Genomic DNA, 16,018 nt, shown 5'->3' on the forward strand with positions numbered 1-16,018 from the left:
CTTTTTTTTTTTTTCCCCAATTCATGTTTGAACATTGTGTTGCATCAGTAATTACAAGTATTTATTCCAGAACCACTTAAGTGTTTTTAAATCATTAAATATATATGGAAGTTGTAAAACATTTAATTTGTCAATCTAAACATAAAACATAACCACAGCTAAACCTTAATGCTTAGGAAATATTCCAAGATTTCTGAATAAACACACATGGAAAATCTAAATATGCCATTGGCCCAGTTCCCTTGGAACAGACAAAAAACCACAGAAAATAAGGATCTGTAAAATTTAACATTCATTACAGGTAATCTTTAAAATGTATGAGAACATGACAAGCTCCATTTAACATGAACATGCTAAAAGAGGCCTAAATCAGATTGAGGTAAATGAGTTAAATAAGAGTATCATTTTGAAGTCTGTCCTTGATCACTTGTTTGGAATGTACTGCCATGTGGTTGCAGGTTTTCAGTTAAAATGCACCAGTTCTGAGGTATTGGTTTCTGCTCTGTTTGAATTTAAGAATATGCTACAAATCTGAGCCTTTGTGATTGATGACTTTCTTTGGTTTAGGCCTAGATTTGCAATTATTTAAAAACTTATTTAAACATAAATGCCTAGTTTTATTGCAGTTTTTTATTTATATGCCCTATATTAGCATTTATACTGTTTGCAAACCAAACCCACACCCCAATTTTTTATTTTTTAAATGTCTCTTTAAAATGGTCAGTGTATAACAGTAGGCCAGTTTTTTGGTTCTGGTCCCAGAGTGTCACTGTCTAAATTACTGTAGTGTACTCTGCTTGAACACAAATTCAACTTAAGGAGGATAATCGGTTCACTAGCTGTCAGAAATGCCGGGAACAAGAGACCATAAACTATTCTATGTCAATGAGTTTGTATACGTTACTTAGGAAAGTTTAGATTTAGGCAATAATTTAAACCAAAATCTGATTAAAATAAAAATAACTGGATTATCTGTCACCATCGGCTAAACGTTAAAGTGGATCTTCAGAAATATAATCACAAAGTTACAAGATGAATATATAATATTTAAAAATAAAATTAGCTACAAAGTGAACAAAACTTAAATCGGGTTTTTGTTAGTATCTATGAAATTTGCTAAGATCCAGGGTCTCTTCCTTCAAGCAAAGTTGCTGAGCTTCTCTTGAGCGAGGGTGAGACGATCAACACGGTTCTGCACATTGACACGTCGTCTGCTGACGTCTGACTCTTCCCGGAGGGCCTCAGCTACATTAGCACCATCCAATAATCCCAGCATCTCTCTGCAGAGCAGATGAGCAGACTCCTTCAGCATGAAGTAACGGATTAGCATCGGCACCTGGTCCGCCAAACGCTGCACAACGATCTGGTAACAGAGAAAATATTACATTATATTTGTCGATCCTTAACAAAGTCAAGGTACAATTTATCCTACGTTAGTGACTGTGCCTCAAAGGGCAATGGTGTTAAAAAAAGGGAAATTACAAGATATTTTTCTTCATACATAATTATGAAGAACTAAGGTGACATGGGAAAAAAATATTTTTCCCCCCTCAAAGCAATTATTTCGAGATCTCGGGGTATTTATCTCGACATAATACAAATATTCTCAGGTAATGTCTTGGCAATAATAGGGAAAACATTTATTACCTACACTGGCCGGTAGATGGTACCAATACGCCATTCATTAGGGGCTGCCGTGTCCTAACGCTTAGAGGAGCAGGTGTAACACCGAATTCTGTGAGCGTCGAGTTCCGTGACCATAGAGGGCGCTAATTCATGTCCAACATAGGGGTCACAGTTTCTGACAGCTGCCGTTAGAATTTGCGACCCCACTGAATATTAATTACATAAATCTTAAACCTGAATGTTTGTAAGCTTTATATGAATATTCAGTGGGGTCACAAATTCTGACGGCAGCTGTCAGAAATTGTAACCCCCTATGCCAAGGTTATGAAGTAGGTCGCTTTAGGGTCACAGAACTAGACGAACACAGAATTTGGCATAACACTGGTGTTCTGACAAGTTGTGCTACCTTGTCGAAACGTGCTACTTTGCAGCTCTGCGCATGCTCAGAACAAATTTTTTAACGTTAACTTGCGTTTCTCGTGTTAAATATGTTTTTCTCCGGTGCATTACACAATCGTAGTTCACTGTTATTTGCTTGAGTGTGCCAAATCATGTAATAATAATAATAACAAAAAACAACAACAATAAAACCATTTTTTCATGACCGTAGTAATCGTATAATTCATTTAATAAGAGGGTTTGGGCTGTGCATATCTCCTGCTTATACTTCTGTAGGCAGCGTCTCCTGATACGTTTAATTTAGCTTACCTACTATTTTAGTTAAACAACTGTAAGTACAAAAGTATACCGTGGCAACACATTTTGACAAGGTAGCACAACTCTCTGTGCGAAACTACCGGTTTACTTCCCAGGACCAACAGGAACATATTTGAGCAAGGCACCTAAACCCAAATATGATCCCCGGCCGTCGAGGAAGGCTGGCCACTGTTCTGTGTGTGTTCACTGCCCCAATCACTAGTGTGTGTGTGTGTTCCCTGACACAGATGAGTTAAACGCAGGGTAAAATTTGTTGTTACGGTTGTACAATGATGATTAAGCGTGTCACATTCACTTTTATCTTTCTTTGTGTTTCATGGTGTCGTGGAATAGAACATCGATAACGGTTAGCGAACAATTAAAAAATTTATATATATATATATATATTGAGGCCAACTTCAAAATATCTATAATGACATCTAACGGCTAACTTGGGTACTGCGCTTAAGTTTTCCCTGTATTGCCTGGGAAATTATTTGAGATTTTACTTGAATTATCTTACAACTCATGAGCAATAATGACTTCAATTTGTCACTGGACTAGTATATACCTCATAATAAGCCTTCAACATTTCAGGATACTTGCTCCTGGTGTCCAGTACAGTGAAGTTATCCTCTGACACTTTTTCTCCATCCCCAGTTTCTCTCAAGGATTTGAAGTAGATTCCATCTTGAGTGTAGACCAGTTGCTCCATCTCAAACTGCTCCAAGATCCTCTGCTCCACTTTGGATTCTTGTTTTGACTGAATGTTGTCGATCTTGTTCTGATGTAGAAATTGTAAGACTAGCTTTAACGGAGTGTTACCAGAGCTGCTTTAATATTCTTATACCCAAATTAAGTTGAAGAGTTAAATATTGTATTCTATATTTTCATTCATATTCTAAAAATATTTACCGCGGCAACACACTGGAGGAAGGGATAAGTGAGGAAACAGGATCTGGACACATCAGAGAACTGCTTCTGTATGGTCGCTGAAATGCATGAATAATTATGAACTGTGATCAAAGCCTTCAAACCGATACTCTGACAAACAAATTAAATTTTCAAAATTGTCCACAAGCCGCATGTAGTGACCCTGAAGACATGTTTGGTGTCTGAATAATGGAAGTTTCTACCTCAGCCTGACAGTCACCACATGAAGTTGTGAAATCATTTCAGACCGATTTGTTACTCTGCCTTCTGATACTGTGTGATATACTATTACCAAGTTAAATGGAAATATACAGATAATTTAAGCTTCAGATGGGTTTATGTAGAGCTCATTGTATTCATAGTAAGTGGAAAATATTTTTCTAATACATCAATCTTATTTAACATTTATCACTTTTTAAAATAGTAAGTTTTAATTAATCAACATTAATTATTAGAAATATGTTTTCATTTTGAAATTTCATTAAAGTTTAGTTTTTTTTTACTTTTTTGTCAAAAGCTAAATTAAATCAAACCTGACTCCATTTATAATTTATGTAAGCAATAACAGGGGAAACTATGGTGTGAATGCTTTATTTAGGGCCCATATCACAGTTCATTCATCATAGAATTAATTAATGAATTCCTTCATTGTCTGTAACTGTTTATCCAGTTTAGGGTCACACACCCTGGAGGGGGCAAATGTGTGTTTTTAGGACCGTGGGAGGAAACCCATGCGGACACAGGGAGAACACACCAATCTCCTCACAGACAGTCACCCAGAGTGGGACTTGAACCCACGACCTCCAGGTCCCTGGAGCTGTGTAACTGTGACACTACCTGCTCATAAAAAAACTCACTCATAAATGCGTAGGTATGTTGGGAACTGGAGAAACTTTGCAGGACAGTCTTACTCTTGTACCAGGACTGAGGAACCCTAGACCACAGTTACTCTGTGGCTCTCTACAAATATAGAACTGAGAAGAACTGGTCAGGCAGTGATGTTTTATCAATGGCTTTATAGAGAGCTACTGTGCAAAAGGTCCAATATATCTTATTATTATATATAGTTGTGATTTTATTTGGTGGACCATTCTCAGTACAGCCGTAATGTGCTGTAATGTATTTACATTTACCATATTTCATTCACAGTTTGTGTCAGTCCCTAGCTTTCAAGAACCAGTAGTTGATTTTACTTTTGGAGCAGAGACTATTCTGTTGAACTGTTCACAAGTCTCAGCAGTTAAACTGATCCTGATACGCACATAAAAAACAACCCACACGGTGTGTCTACATATTAGAATCATAAAGTCTGTTTCTGTTAAAATGGAGAATTAGTATGGACACAAGGTTACCTAATAACCTGTCAATTTACATGTTAAGCAATAGAGACCTTGTATGAGGTGTAAACATACCTCTTATGACCCTGAGTGTTTCTATGGCTGGTCCCTTCAGCTGGATCACAAGCCTCTGAACCACCATCTCAAAAACACTGTAATCACTGAAGCCAGGCAGCTCCCTTCCTCTGTATTTCACATCGTATTCCTGCATCACAGCCTGGACCGTTTCATGAACTGTGTGGTATTAAATACTGAAATTACTTTGGTTCCTGACAAGCTATGCTTTATTATAAATTTTACATTTCCACTACTCAGAACCTCTGTTTATTTTATGCAAATTCATGCAAAACCTCTTTAATACTAAGCCAAAAAGAAAAAAATATATTTTGCCTACTTCTCTGCATGTTGAGCCTTTACTTACATGATGACTTTGTGCTGTCTAGGTGGCCTTTCCACTTTTTGAATTCTGACCGAAGCTCAACAAACAAGTTGTCCTCATCGCCCACTGCCCCTGTTGCCAAGCGATTGATCGTGTCATTGAACTTCATCAATGTCTGCAAAAACAAGGACCAGTATCACAGGATTTAATCATGTAAGCGTGCACACTAAGTTGGCAGGGCTTTTAAGCTGCATGTGTTGGGTGGAGGGGTAAGTGGTTTAGACATGGTGGTTAAGTCAATATTTTTTATGAATTAATTTGAAGGGGTGGAGGTATGTAATATCTTCTATGAATGTGATTTTGATAAACTGAGATGAGTTTTAAAGGGTTTAAATCGCTCACCAGAGAGGGGACTAAAAAGTCTACCAAGAAAATCTGCAGTAAAGTGGTGTTTAATCTGAATTTACGTAAGATTACTACAGCTTCACTTTGAAAAAATGAACAATTAAAGCAAATATGTCTATTGTGTGGATTTAGCCTGCTAGGCTAACCATCTCCTTAGCAACAGTGGAATAATATCAAGGGGGAAAAGAAATAAAATAACAAAATGCTGTGGAGCTTAAAATCACATAAATTCCTTTTTAAAAATGAATTAGCAATGAGAGTTTGGGGTTAACCACCTTTTATCACTATATCACTGGATGTTGTTCTGATTAGCTGTGTTCCACTCTTCACTACATAGTGTTTGCTACATAATAATCAGACTAAGACTAAACGGGAAAATGGCTTAAAAAAACTTGACACTATATTAAAAATGACTGGTTCATGAACTCAGTTGTTTGCATAAAAAAACTCTTAGTAATTCACCTACTGCTTTGAATATTGAATATTTATGTTGTGTCGGGAACATGGCCTGTACATTGTAATTTGCAATGCGTTTAGAGCCTTTTCATATTGTACTGTAGGAAGAATTCGAACAAAACAATAAAAATGGCAAGGAGAGATTCCAAACCCAGCTATTGTGCTGTCTGATTTAACTGTACCAAAACCACACATAGTACCATGCTATAGTGCTTCACCACCCAAATAGACCCATGGTAGTAATTTGACCGATGGGTACAAATGGAATAAAGAATTGTGCCACAGTTAGTAGCAGTAAACCTAAATACCTATATGGTAGGGGGTTCTGATAAAATGGCCAGTATCAGTTGGTCCAAGGTGATTTAAAGTTAATAAACTGAATTTTGAGAACAAGAAGTGGTCACTCACAGTAATGAAAAACTCTTTTCTCATCACTGGATCCAGTGGTGGTCCAGCATCATACTCCCCCAACTCCTTTCTCAAGTCCCACAGCTGCTTCTTTATCTGCTCTGAGAGCAGAGGCAGTGATTTCTGAAAGGAAAAGAATCCATGAGGTATGAATGTTTGGACAATTTTATGATTCCTCGTGTTGTGTCTACTATAGCTGTTGTGAGTATATGACTGTTGTGAGTTTGTGTTAGTTGTGCAGTATGGGCAAGTCTGTGTTTGGCCAGAAAGTGAAGCTTTTAGTATGGAGATATGATCACAAACCACCGCAAAAACTGAAAAAACCTCTCTGAATAATCGAGTAATTCCTATATGTTGGTAGAATAGCCGTTGATGTTACTGACTGACATAAGCATGACTGTAAACACATATTTTGAATACTTAAAAAACAACTTTTTACCATGTTCAGAAAAAGGAAATGTAGAGTATAGTAAATGAATACATACTTTGATGTGGTCAACCAAATCTTGGGTTAGTTTGGTGGCAAGGCACTGAATAGTTGCTTTGTCCTCATTCAAAAGGCAACTGACAAAAAAGACACCTTATGAGTGGGTTAAACTTTATAAATAGTAATTAATCTATCCTATACAGACGATTTGGTCATATGAAGCTTACCTGAAGTATTCATGTCGTTTGAAGAAGTCTCTCTCAACTCGAGTAGCTTCTTCCAAAGAGATTTTATTATCAATTTGCTGCTGGCCACGGCATTTAACAACGATGTATCCTTTGCTTAAGGGAATTACCTGATTTCTGACGACATCAAGTATGTTTCTCTCTGTTCCTCTGTCAACAAGGTCTGGCTTAGTAAGAATAGCTGATAGGGAAAACACATTTGTATATTTTAAATATTGTATTGAATTAATCTTACACATATGTTACGCTATATGTTGCTTTTATTGAATTGTTCTTTACCCAGAGTTCTTTTCCCTTCAGGGTCCACTTCTTGGGCCATTTTCAGTGCCTCTGTTGTTGCAATGTCAACGTTGCATGGGACAACAACCAAATTGATGGTTTCGTCTTTCTCAATGAAGCTCCGAATTAGATATTTAATCTTCATGACAGGAATAAACAAGCAAACCCTCATTTAAGTTTAAAATATTAAAGTTGGGGCTGGTCAGTAATTCAATATCAATATATATCAAATTATAAAATGTTTTGATCACAATTAAACATTTATACACATTTTCAATATTTCTGTATGTTATTTACAGAATCTCTCTTTGACTCTTGAGACTCTGGTCTCATTACCATCAGTTCACTGCACATAATTTTAAAGTTATTTAAAAAATATTAATATTGACAAAGCCAAGAGGTTTTTGTTTGATGGTGATGTCATCTTCCTTCCAGTTCTTGGCAGATTTTCTGTAGCTTATTTATTGTTCATATCAATATTGGAATTAAATCACATTTACTGAAATTAAGAAATATATTGTGATATCAATTTTGGCCACATCTTCCAGCTCTAATTAAAGTTCTAGTTTTACACTCACCTGTTCTCCAATATCCTCAGGTTGACCTTTCACAGGAACTCTGGCGATTCCAGGCAGATCGATCAGTGTGAGGTCACACACTTCAGGAGACATGATCTCCAGAGTGATGAGATCATCACATATTCCAACCCCATCTCCAGCCAATTCGTTCTGAGCTGTTAGACACATGAAAAATTGAAGAATTTTATTGTGTTTATTCATTGAAGAGCAGATTTATGCTTATGTAACTGAAAAACTTTATAGCTGAAAGTACAGTTTCTCAGTTTAACTATAACATAAATAGCAAAATTGTTTCTTGTTTAGTAACCAACCACTGATACCTACCATTCTCCACATAAGCTTCAACTAGTGAGGGGTCATCAAACTCAATGTATCTCTCTTTGTAAGATATGACCGCTCGCCATTGAACCCCACCCTTGATTTTCCTCAGCTTAAGCTCCAGAGGACATCTGGTAACAATACCTACAGTGGACAGACAACATCAAAAAAACCTGTGATTCGGATTGTGGAAGTCTCTTGCCTACTGATTTATTTGGATCAATAGTGAAGCAAAAAGAAACAAACACATTCTATAAAATGTAATGCATTGTTATTTTTAAATATATTTCTTTTTACAATAAACCAAATAAAATGGTAATAAACTGGGACTTGGGCAGCAAAAGACTGAAAACATCCCACTATATGCAGATAGATATAAAAGTATAGATAGTTCATGGCTCATCATTTCATGCCAATCGTCTTGGGAAAATTGTTGCACATTTCAAATACAATTTTCAATGCAAGACTGCAAAGAATTTGAATTTGAATATATACTTTAACTACTTTTTTGAAAAATTAATGAAATCTGGGTAATTAACTATCCATGTAGGTAAAGGCTAGAAAGGACTGTGGAATGACCATGACCTTCTAGCCCTCAGATAGCACTGCAAGAGAAACCATCGTGGTACTGTAATAAATATGTTCACAAGGGCTAGAGAGTACTTTGGGAATCTGTTGTCTTGTTGTTGCTGCATTCAAAAATGTGACCTGAATATTATGGAAGGAAAATGTCATACATCAATCTTATGCAGAAACGCTAGCATGTTTCTGGATTCAAGCATATCTCAGATGGTTCAGAAGACAAGAAAAAAAGATTCCAATATCCAGTGTGTTTTTGGGGAATATAGATGTCACCTCTGTGTCCAGCAAAAAGGCACCATCCAGACTATTATCAGTGATATGTGCAAATGCCAACATCTGTCTTGGTTTGGGGTGCATCAGTGCCGATGGCATGGATGACATGCATGTGCGAATATTTTGTTGGCGTGGAGGTGTATATTGGAATTTTAAAGAGACCTTCATTGCTATATAAGTGATGTTTTTATAACCGCAAAAAACCTGAAGTAAGTTTTAGCTGACAAAGGAGTAGTCATGAACTGTACCTCATGACTTTTCTATTCTGATTTCTTTGCTTTTTAAAAGCAGTAGTACAGTTCATGACAAAGGAGTAGTCACAAACTGTACTACTGTACCGAATTGCTTTCATAAGCATAATTTGGATGGAAACTTATAAGAAGGAACATTTCCTGAGACTCCATTACAAAAGTCAATTGTTTAAGTGTGAAATACCACATTTACCACATTTACTTATTAAGTCAGAATAATAAACAAGTAGTATTAATAGGAATTTTTGTTTGACACAAAGGTCCTCAAGTTTCTTTGATTTGATCATCATGCAGAACTAAAAGTATTCTGCAAGATATAAGTCAGTAAGCTAAAATGGATGAAACAAGAAGTGAAATATTTCTAGCTTACCACAAAAAGCATTTACAAGATGTGAAAATGTCCAGTTACTAAACACTTAGAAGGGAGTCTAAAATATTGTCTAAATTACAATTAATTTCATCAAATATAAAATAGCAGGCATATGTTATTTTGCTGCAGAGGTTGTGTTTATCTCTTTCTAATCTTGTCATTTGTTCAGGGGTGCCTGGACAGTATCAGATTTTATTGATAAAATTTTATTTTGTATCAGAAATTTGTATCAAAAAGTATGTAGGCATGAAAGGCTTGAGATGACATGTCTGAATAAGACTTTTCATTCATTCATTATTTATTTTTTTAATTAATTAAAAGAAATTTTAATACAGATAAAACAGATATTTAAAAATTGTAATCATTTTGATGTTACTGATCCTTTCTTGAGTTGTATTATTATGTTAAATTAAAAAAGGAAATTGGAAAGCTACTCACCACTCCCTCTGGGTAATGCCACTCCAGACAGCGCCTCCAACACTGAGCTTTTCCCTGAGCTCTGATCTCCAATCACTGCTATAGTTGGAAGAGCTAAATCGTCATCAATACCTATCAGTCTCAGAGAGTCAATCAGGTCGATGTAAGGACGAACTCTCTCCTCTAAATGGCTGTGGAACACTCCTTCCAGTGCATGTTTACTGTCAACGAGGAAAGGGCATTTAATTGTATGCTTGACAAATTTTGGAAATGAGAATTTACAATTCTGGTTCTTGAGCAAATTAAAGTATACCCACCAGTTTTCAACAGAAAAAGAGTCATCGACATCTTCAACACTACTTTGGTCATTCTCCATGGTCAAGAAAAACAAATGCTGGTGACAGTTGTGAGAGAGAATAAAATATAAAACTTATAAAAACAAAAATATCAGCTTCAATATATATTTTACTTCTGTCAAATTATAGGAATGTTAGCAATCAATGCTACTCACCTCTTTGTATTCAACTTCCTGATGTGAAAATGTGAACGAACTGAAATTGAACCGTCTTGTATTATTTATATGGAACCAGTTCCTCATCAACAGTAAATCTGAAACTGGAAGTTTCAAACATATATTAAATGGACTTTTACCAGACTCCCACCCCCATGCACAGGTTAGGAATTTTCCAGGATGTAAGTACTGCTCTTTACTTTTCACTTGAACATCAGTGCAGTGCATAAATCTCTGCAACTTTTTTAAAAAAAAAAGTAAAAAAAAAAAAAAAGTTAAAAAAAAAAATATTTGTTTAATTCCGAAGCCAGCTTCTTTGTTTTTCTCTGCAGCTTCTAATTCACAATGTCTCGATGTTTAGGGTATTTCTAAAAGCCTAGACAGCAGCCTCAGTTAGACACTCCTCTGAAGACTCATGCCAAGCCCAGTTTGTGCTGTTACTGTTTGTCAGTCCAAATTTGGGTTTGTATGCACAGAATGTGAGGCCTTAAGTGAGAACTACATGGATGTGAGCTCAGGGAAAACCTATTACCCACAATTCCGTAAAATAAAGGTGAGGACGAATCGGAATGAACAGTTTTGTTCGCGGTCTGATTGCATTGTCAGTGTCCAGAAGGTGGGAGAGACAAATGACGTAACTATGGAGTTTCTGCTTGTGTCCATTCATGTGGAGCAACTCCTGCGACAGGCCAGGAGTGAGAAGCAACAAACAGAAGCTCTGGTTTTTAGTAATATTCACTTCGTTCTATTTCTTCATTCTGGTTTTCATTACATTTAATTAGTACTTGTATTACTCTGTGCTGGTTGTGTTTGTTTTGCTCTGTTTAGCTTCGTATTTGCACTTTCCTGTAAACACAGGTCCAGCTCTGTGATTGGAGAGACAACAACCTGGAGGTGGAACAATTCTACAGTGTCTACACATTACAGAAGATGCAGCAGAAATCAGAACAAATAATTTAATCACATTTTCAGATTTAAACAGATCACAGAAACTGACTGGGTGTTTTATTTCACGTTTTATTTTTGTATGTCTTGATAGGATTCAGATTCCCATTTTAAAGTGCACAGGAGCAGATTTTTTGTTTCGCTCTATGACATACATGTGATATGAACTGTGTGTCAGTGCAAGATGTGAAAGATTCTCAAAACAAGGGCTGCATATGAAGGGGCATTCAAACTGACACAAACTACAATAATGTAACAGCTGAAGAATGCAGCTATAGTTTATATATAAATAAAGATAAGGTATGAATCAGTGCATGACTGCAGTGATAACTGAGGAAACAAAACTAAAACCTAAAACTGTTGCTTGTGCATTTAGAAACTGTTTGTGTTTTCCAGTGCGTTTCAGCTTAACCAAAGTGATTGACTTATTAGCTTAAAAATAGGAACTCTGAAATTGAGTTATTTCCAAGTGGAAGTGACAAGCGGAAGTGACGATCTAAAGAAGCATTCCACAGGAGTTTGATTAAAGTTAAATTCTTAAATATTTAAAAGAAAATTTTGTGTTTTTCAATTTGAATTTTACCATTTGTTTTTAAATAGGTTTCTGAGTTAAACCCACCAAGCACCTGCCAGGAAGCAGTCACAGCATACCTGATTATTTAATTATGTTAATCAGACATAATAGTTTTTGAGAAGGAACAAATTTAATGAACACAATTTTGAGAAAACCACCCTTTTCAAAGAGACATAAATTCTTTTTTTAGTTGTTTAGCCATATTGAACTAACTAACAGGTATTAGTTGTCATGGTAGCTCAGCAAGTAGTGTCACAGTTACACAGCTCCGGGAATCTGGAGGTTGTGGGTTCAAGTCCCGCTCCGGGTGACTGTCTGTGAGGAGTTTGGTGTGTTCTCCCTGTGTCCATGTTGGTTTCCCACCCACGGTCCAAAAACACAAGTTGGTAGGTGGATTGGTGACTCAAATGTGTCTGTAGGTGTGAGTGTGTGTTGCCCTGTGAAGGACTGGCGCCCCCTCTAGTGTGTGCTTCTGGCTTGCGCCCCTGTGATTCCAGGTACTCTCCAGACCCACCATGACCATGAACTGGATAAGTATAATACATAATACATAAAATGCATACTACATAAAACCTGAACAGTTTAAACCTAAATAAAATTGAACTTGTACAAAAAAGTGAAACTGTACAAAACACACTGCCTAATAAAATCAACTTGACATAAATTTAGTTGATTTAAAATGGTTTATTATACTAATTCAAATTTATTCTGTCCAAGGAGTGTCCCTGCCTTACGTCCAGTGATTCTGGGTAAGCTTCGCACCCACCACGACACCAAACCTGAACTAGACATGCAGTTACAGACAATGAATGAATATAATCATTTTCAAATTTAAAAAATAATGGAATAAATTTAAGGGATAAGTTAATAACCAATGAGTGCAGCTTTTCACTCAGTTGCATGATGTTAACTGACATTTTTGCTCATAGAATTCCAACATGTGACAGGACAAGCTCTAGGTGAGTTAGGAATGCAATTACAAAAGTGAAGCATAAAAGTGTAGGTTCAGGTATGGGTCTTTAGGGTTTGTTAAACTGAATGTAAATGTGTGCTGGTGGAGTTTTTGAAGGAAAGTCAAATGGACTGTATATTCTTGTACACCCAATACCCTCTCCACACCCACATCAAGACAAGGCATTGAGTTACGAAATAATGAATGTTAACAACCACACCATATAATTTCCAACACCTCTCACACTTCTCCCTTCTCATATTCCAACACTGTGTATTGTACTTCCTCTCACTGGTCACATTATGAGGTTATCTAGTACATAAAGTATGTGTGTAATCACAGTTTGAATCCTTCTTCATTCTGATTAATTAGTTGTCAGTGTTTATTAAGATGTGTTGCTCTGAACACATCCTAATAAACAGAACAAAACTACATAAACTAGACATGTAATGCAAGTGTAAGTTGTGGAAAGAGATTACATTGAGGCAGAAAACCCACTAAGGAAACAAAACAGAAAGCACAAGACCAAGACAGAGACAAAAAAATAGGATGTTTTCTCAAAGAATGAAAGAATGATAATATTTTAAGAGCTTTAACAGTGTTAATAACTGATGTCTGTTAATATGCTTGCTTTTTTTTTAAATTAACACTTTTTTGTCTTTTATGCCTTATGTTGGAAGCTAAACACTATCTATATAATGTGACCTGTATCTAATATCAGTCTGAACAGATCACATTCCTAAACTGACCCACATGTGCACAAGGACAGTGTGTTAGGTTTGCTGAGCTAATGAAATACTTGACTCTGTTAAAAATCTTAAAAGTAACTAGTCCCCTGGAATTTATGGAATCAGTTCAGAAATATTAAAAATGGTCACATTACTGAGTTTTTATAAATTAAGTTTACATTCTTGGGTTCTCCCACCAACTTTAACTCAGGGGATGTTTAGACTTATTAATTCATTCATTATCTGTAACCGCTTATCCAATTCAGGGTCGAGATGGGTCCAGAGCCTACCTGGAATCATTGGGCGCAAGGCAGGAATACACCTTGGAGGGGGCGCCAGTCCTTCACAGGGCAACACAGACACACACACACACACACACACCTACGGACACTTTTGAGTCACCAATCCACCTACCAACGTGTGTTTTTGGACTGTGGGAGGAAACCGGAGCCCCCGGAGGAAAACCACGCGGACACGGGGAGAACACACCAACTCCTCACAGACAATCACCCGGACTGGAGCTTTGTGACTGCGACACTACCTGCTGCGCCACTGTGCCGCCCTGTTTAGACTTGTTTAAAAACGTATTAAAAATTAATTAGTGTTACTGATAACTGGCATCATATTGGTTTACTTTATAATAATTAAAATACAAGAAATTTGTGTTTGGAAAAAAAAAAAACCTCTTGTTTACATTATAGCTGTGACACAGTTTGGATTTAGGACAAAAAGACATATTGCAAGTAATGTCAGATTGATAGTAGACTTCGTAGATTATTCCTAATTCATAAATCTACATGTGGACTGTAGACAGATGAGTGGTAAGGTCCCCCGTCACATGGGTATGAAGGGCCCTCACATGCAAGGAGGAACCTGGGACATACTGCAAAATAAATCAGGTTGAACATGTCCTTATGTGTGACACTATAAGTTTGACTTATTATTGTAACATTTATGTAATTAGGACTGGGATATTAGCAACCACACACAATATGGTACTGATCATTCAATGGAAATGAGTAAAGAAATATAGTTTTGCTGAAATTCATGATTTTAATCAACAAACACTTTTTTTAAATTAGCCATTTGCTGCTCTCCAGTCTGTTTGCATGCTCAAAACTGGTATAATGTGTTTAGGAAGCCCCAGTGTCTGTAAATGAGTAAAAAAGTGTCTCTGTCCAGTAGGCTAGATTTCCTCTTTCTCTGCTCATGGCAAAAAAAAACTGCATGGAGGTTTTGTAGGTTTTGGCAGTAAACCAAAGATTGTAAAGCATGAACAGAGATGAGCATATTGCTGTATTCCTGCTCCATACGTGGGAAATATTGAAGTATTTTTGCTGTGTATGCAACTGACTCTAAATACAGGAGAGTTCTCACTGCATAACCGAAAGTTCTACAAAACTAAACAACTCAATTTACAGACGAGTGTCTGTGGTATTTCAAACTGTAGCTGAAGATAAATAATTTGAAATACCTGTACTCTCACTTTAGAATATAGTGTATAATAATTGCTACAAATGTACTTTGATGAATAGTTAAGTTTAGTGCATGTAATAATAGAGAAAATTTAAGTGTTGAAACTTTAAGTTCCCTTAGATATCTTTTCCAAGAGAGCTGTTTTTTATAATAGATTTTATTTTATGTATAAATGATAATGACTTAATGAATTAATGGCTCTTAACCCCCCAATGTTAAACTAACATACATGGTAATGGACCACGGTTCCTGGACCAGATCCACCACAACCCTGAACTGGATAAACAGTTACAGGCAATGAATGAATGTTAATTATACAAATTAGTAATTGTATTAAATAAATATAAATTACTCAAACATTTGATGTTATAACATTGACATAAAACACACACACACACACACACACACATATATATATATATATATATATATATATATATATATATATATATATATATATATATATAATGAGAGTACAAATTATTTCAGATTTTAACTTTTTATATATTAGAAAAACATAAATAATAAAAAATACCCACTGTTAAGTCTACTGTTATTTTTTACTATTGTTAGGGGAAATCAGCATTGTCATCTGCAAAACGTATCTATTTATAAATTAACCCTATGAAGCCAAACGTATCAAATATGATACATGATCTTTAGAGGTGGCTCTGTCATCATCTAAAGAAAAGAAATACAGAAACAAACTTCCATCCTCTTGGGGCAAGTGTACTGAGTTACCTACTGAACTATGAATGAGGTGGTAACATTTCCATTACAAACCATTACCAAACCATTACAAAATTACTGCTATCTTTATGAAAACACAAGAAATTTTTAAGACTAATTTTT

At 36.0% G+C, this 16,018-nt stretch overlaps 1 protein-coding gene across 1 annotated transcript; it reads right to left on the minus strand.

The window, feature by feature from the left end:
* Window positions 1-7: 7 nt before the first annotated feature.
* Window positions 8-10,509, minus strand: LOC136686432 (interferon-induced GTP-binding protein Mx1-like). The gene is made up of 14 exons (XM_066660211.1): window positions 10,492-10,509; window positions 10,298-10,374; window positions 10,002-10,201; window positions 8,094-8,231; window positions 7,770-7,924; window positions 7,192-7,330; window positions 6,895-7,093; window positions 6,726-6,804; window positions 6,241-6,363; window positions 5,014-5,146; window positions 4,668-4,826; window positions 3,238-3,314; window positions 2,894-3,106; window positions 8-1,363 (listed from the first exon to the last, which is right to left on the minus strand). The coding sequence occupies exons 2-14, from the start codon at window positions 10,354-10,356 to the stop codon at window positions 1,139-1,141; spliced, it is 1,899 nt and encodes a 632-aa protein (XP_066516308.1). The 5' UTR covers window positions 10,357-10,374; window positions 10,492-10,509; the 3' UTR covers window positions 8-1,138.
* Between the last annotated feature and the right edge of the window lie 5,509 nt (window positions 10,510-16,018).

The sequence above is a fragment of the Hoplias malabaricus genome, chromosome 2, assembly GCF_029633855.1.
Source record: "Hoplias malabaricus isolate fHopMal1 chromosome 2, fHopMal1.hap1, whole genome shotgun sequence".
In the NCBI taxonomy this organism is placed as follows: Eukaryota; Metazoa; Chordata; class Actinopteri; order Characiformes; family Erythrinidae; genus Hoplias; species Hoplias malabaricus.

Excerpts from the sequence above, each read along its gene's own strand:
- LOC136686432 (XM_066660211.1), bottom strand. The coding sequence starts at position 10,356 with ATGGAGAATGACCAAAGTAGTGTTGAAGATGTCGATGACTCTTTTTCT. Across the intron at positions 6,364-6,725 it reads ATTTGGTTGACCACATCAAA|AAATCACTGCCTCTGCTCTC; the intron begins GTATGTATTCAT and ends TTTTCCTTTCAG. Across the intron at positions 3,107-3,237 it reads TCCTCCAGTGTGTTGCCGCG|AACAAGATCGACAACATTCA; the intron begins GTAAATATTTTT and ends TTTCTACATCAG.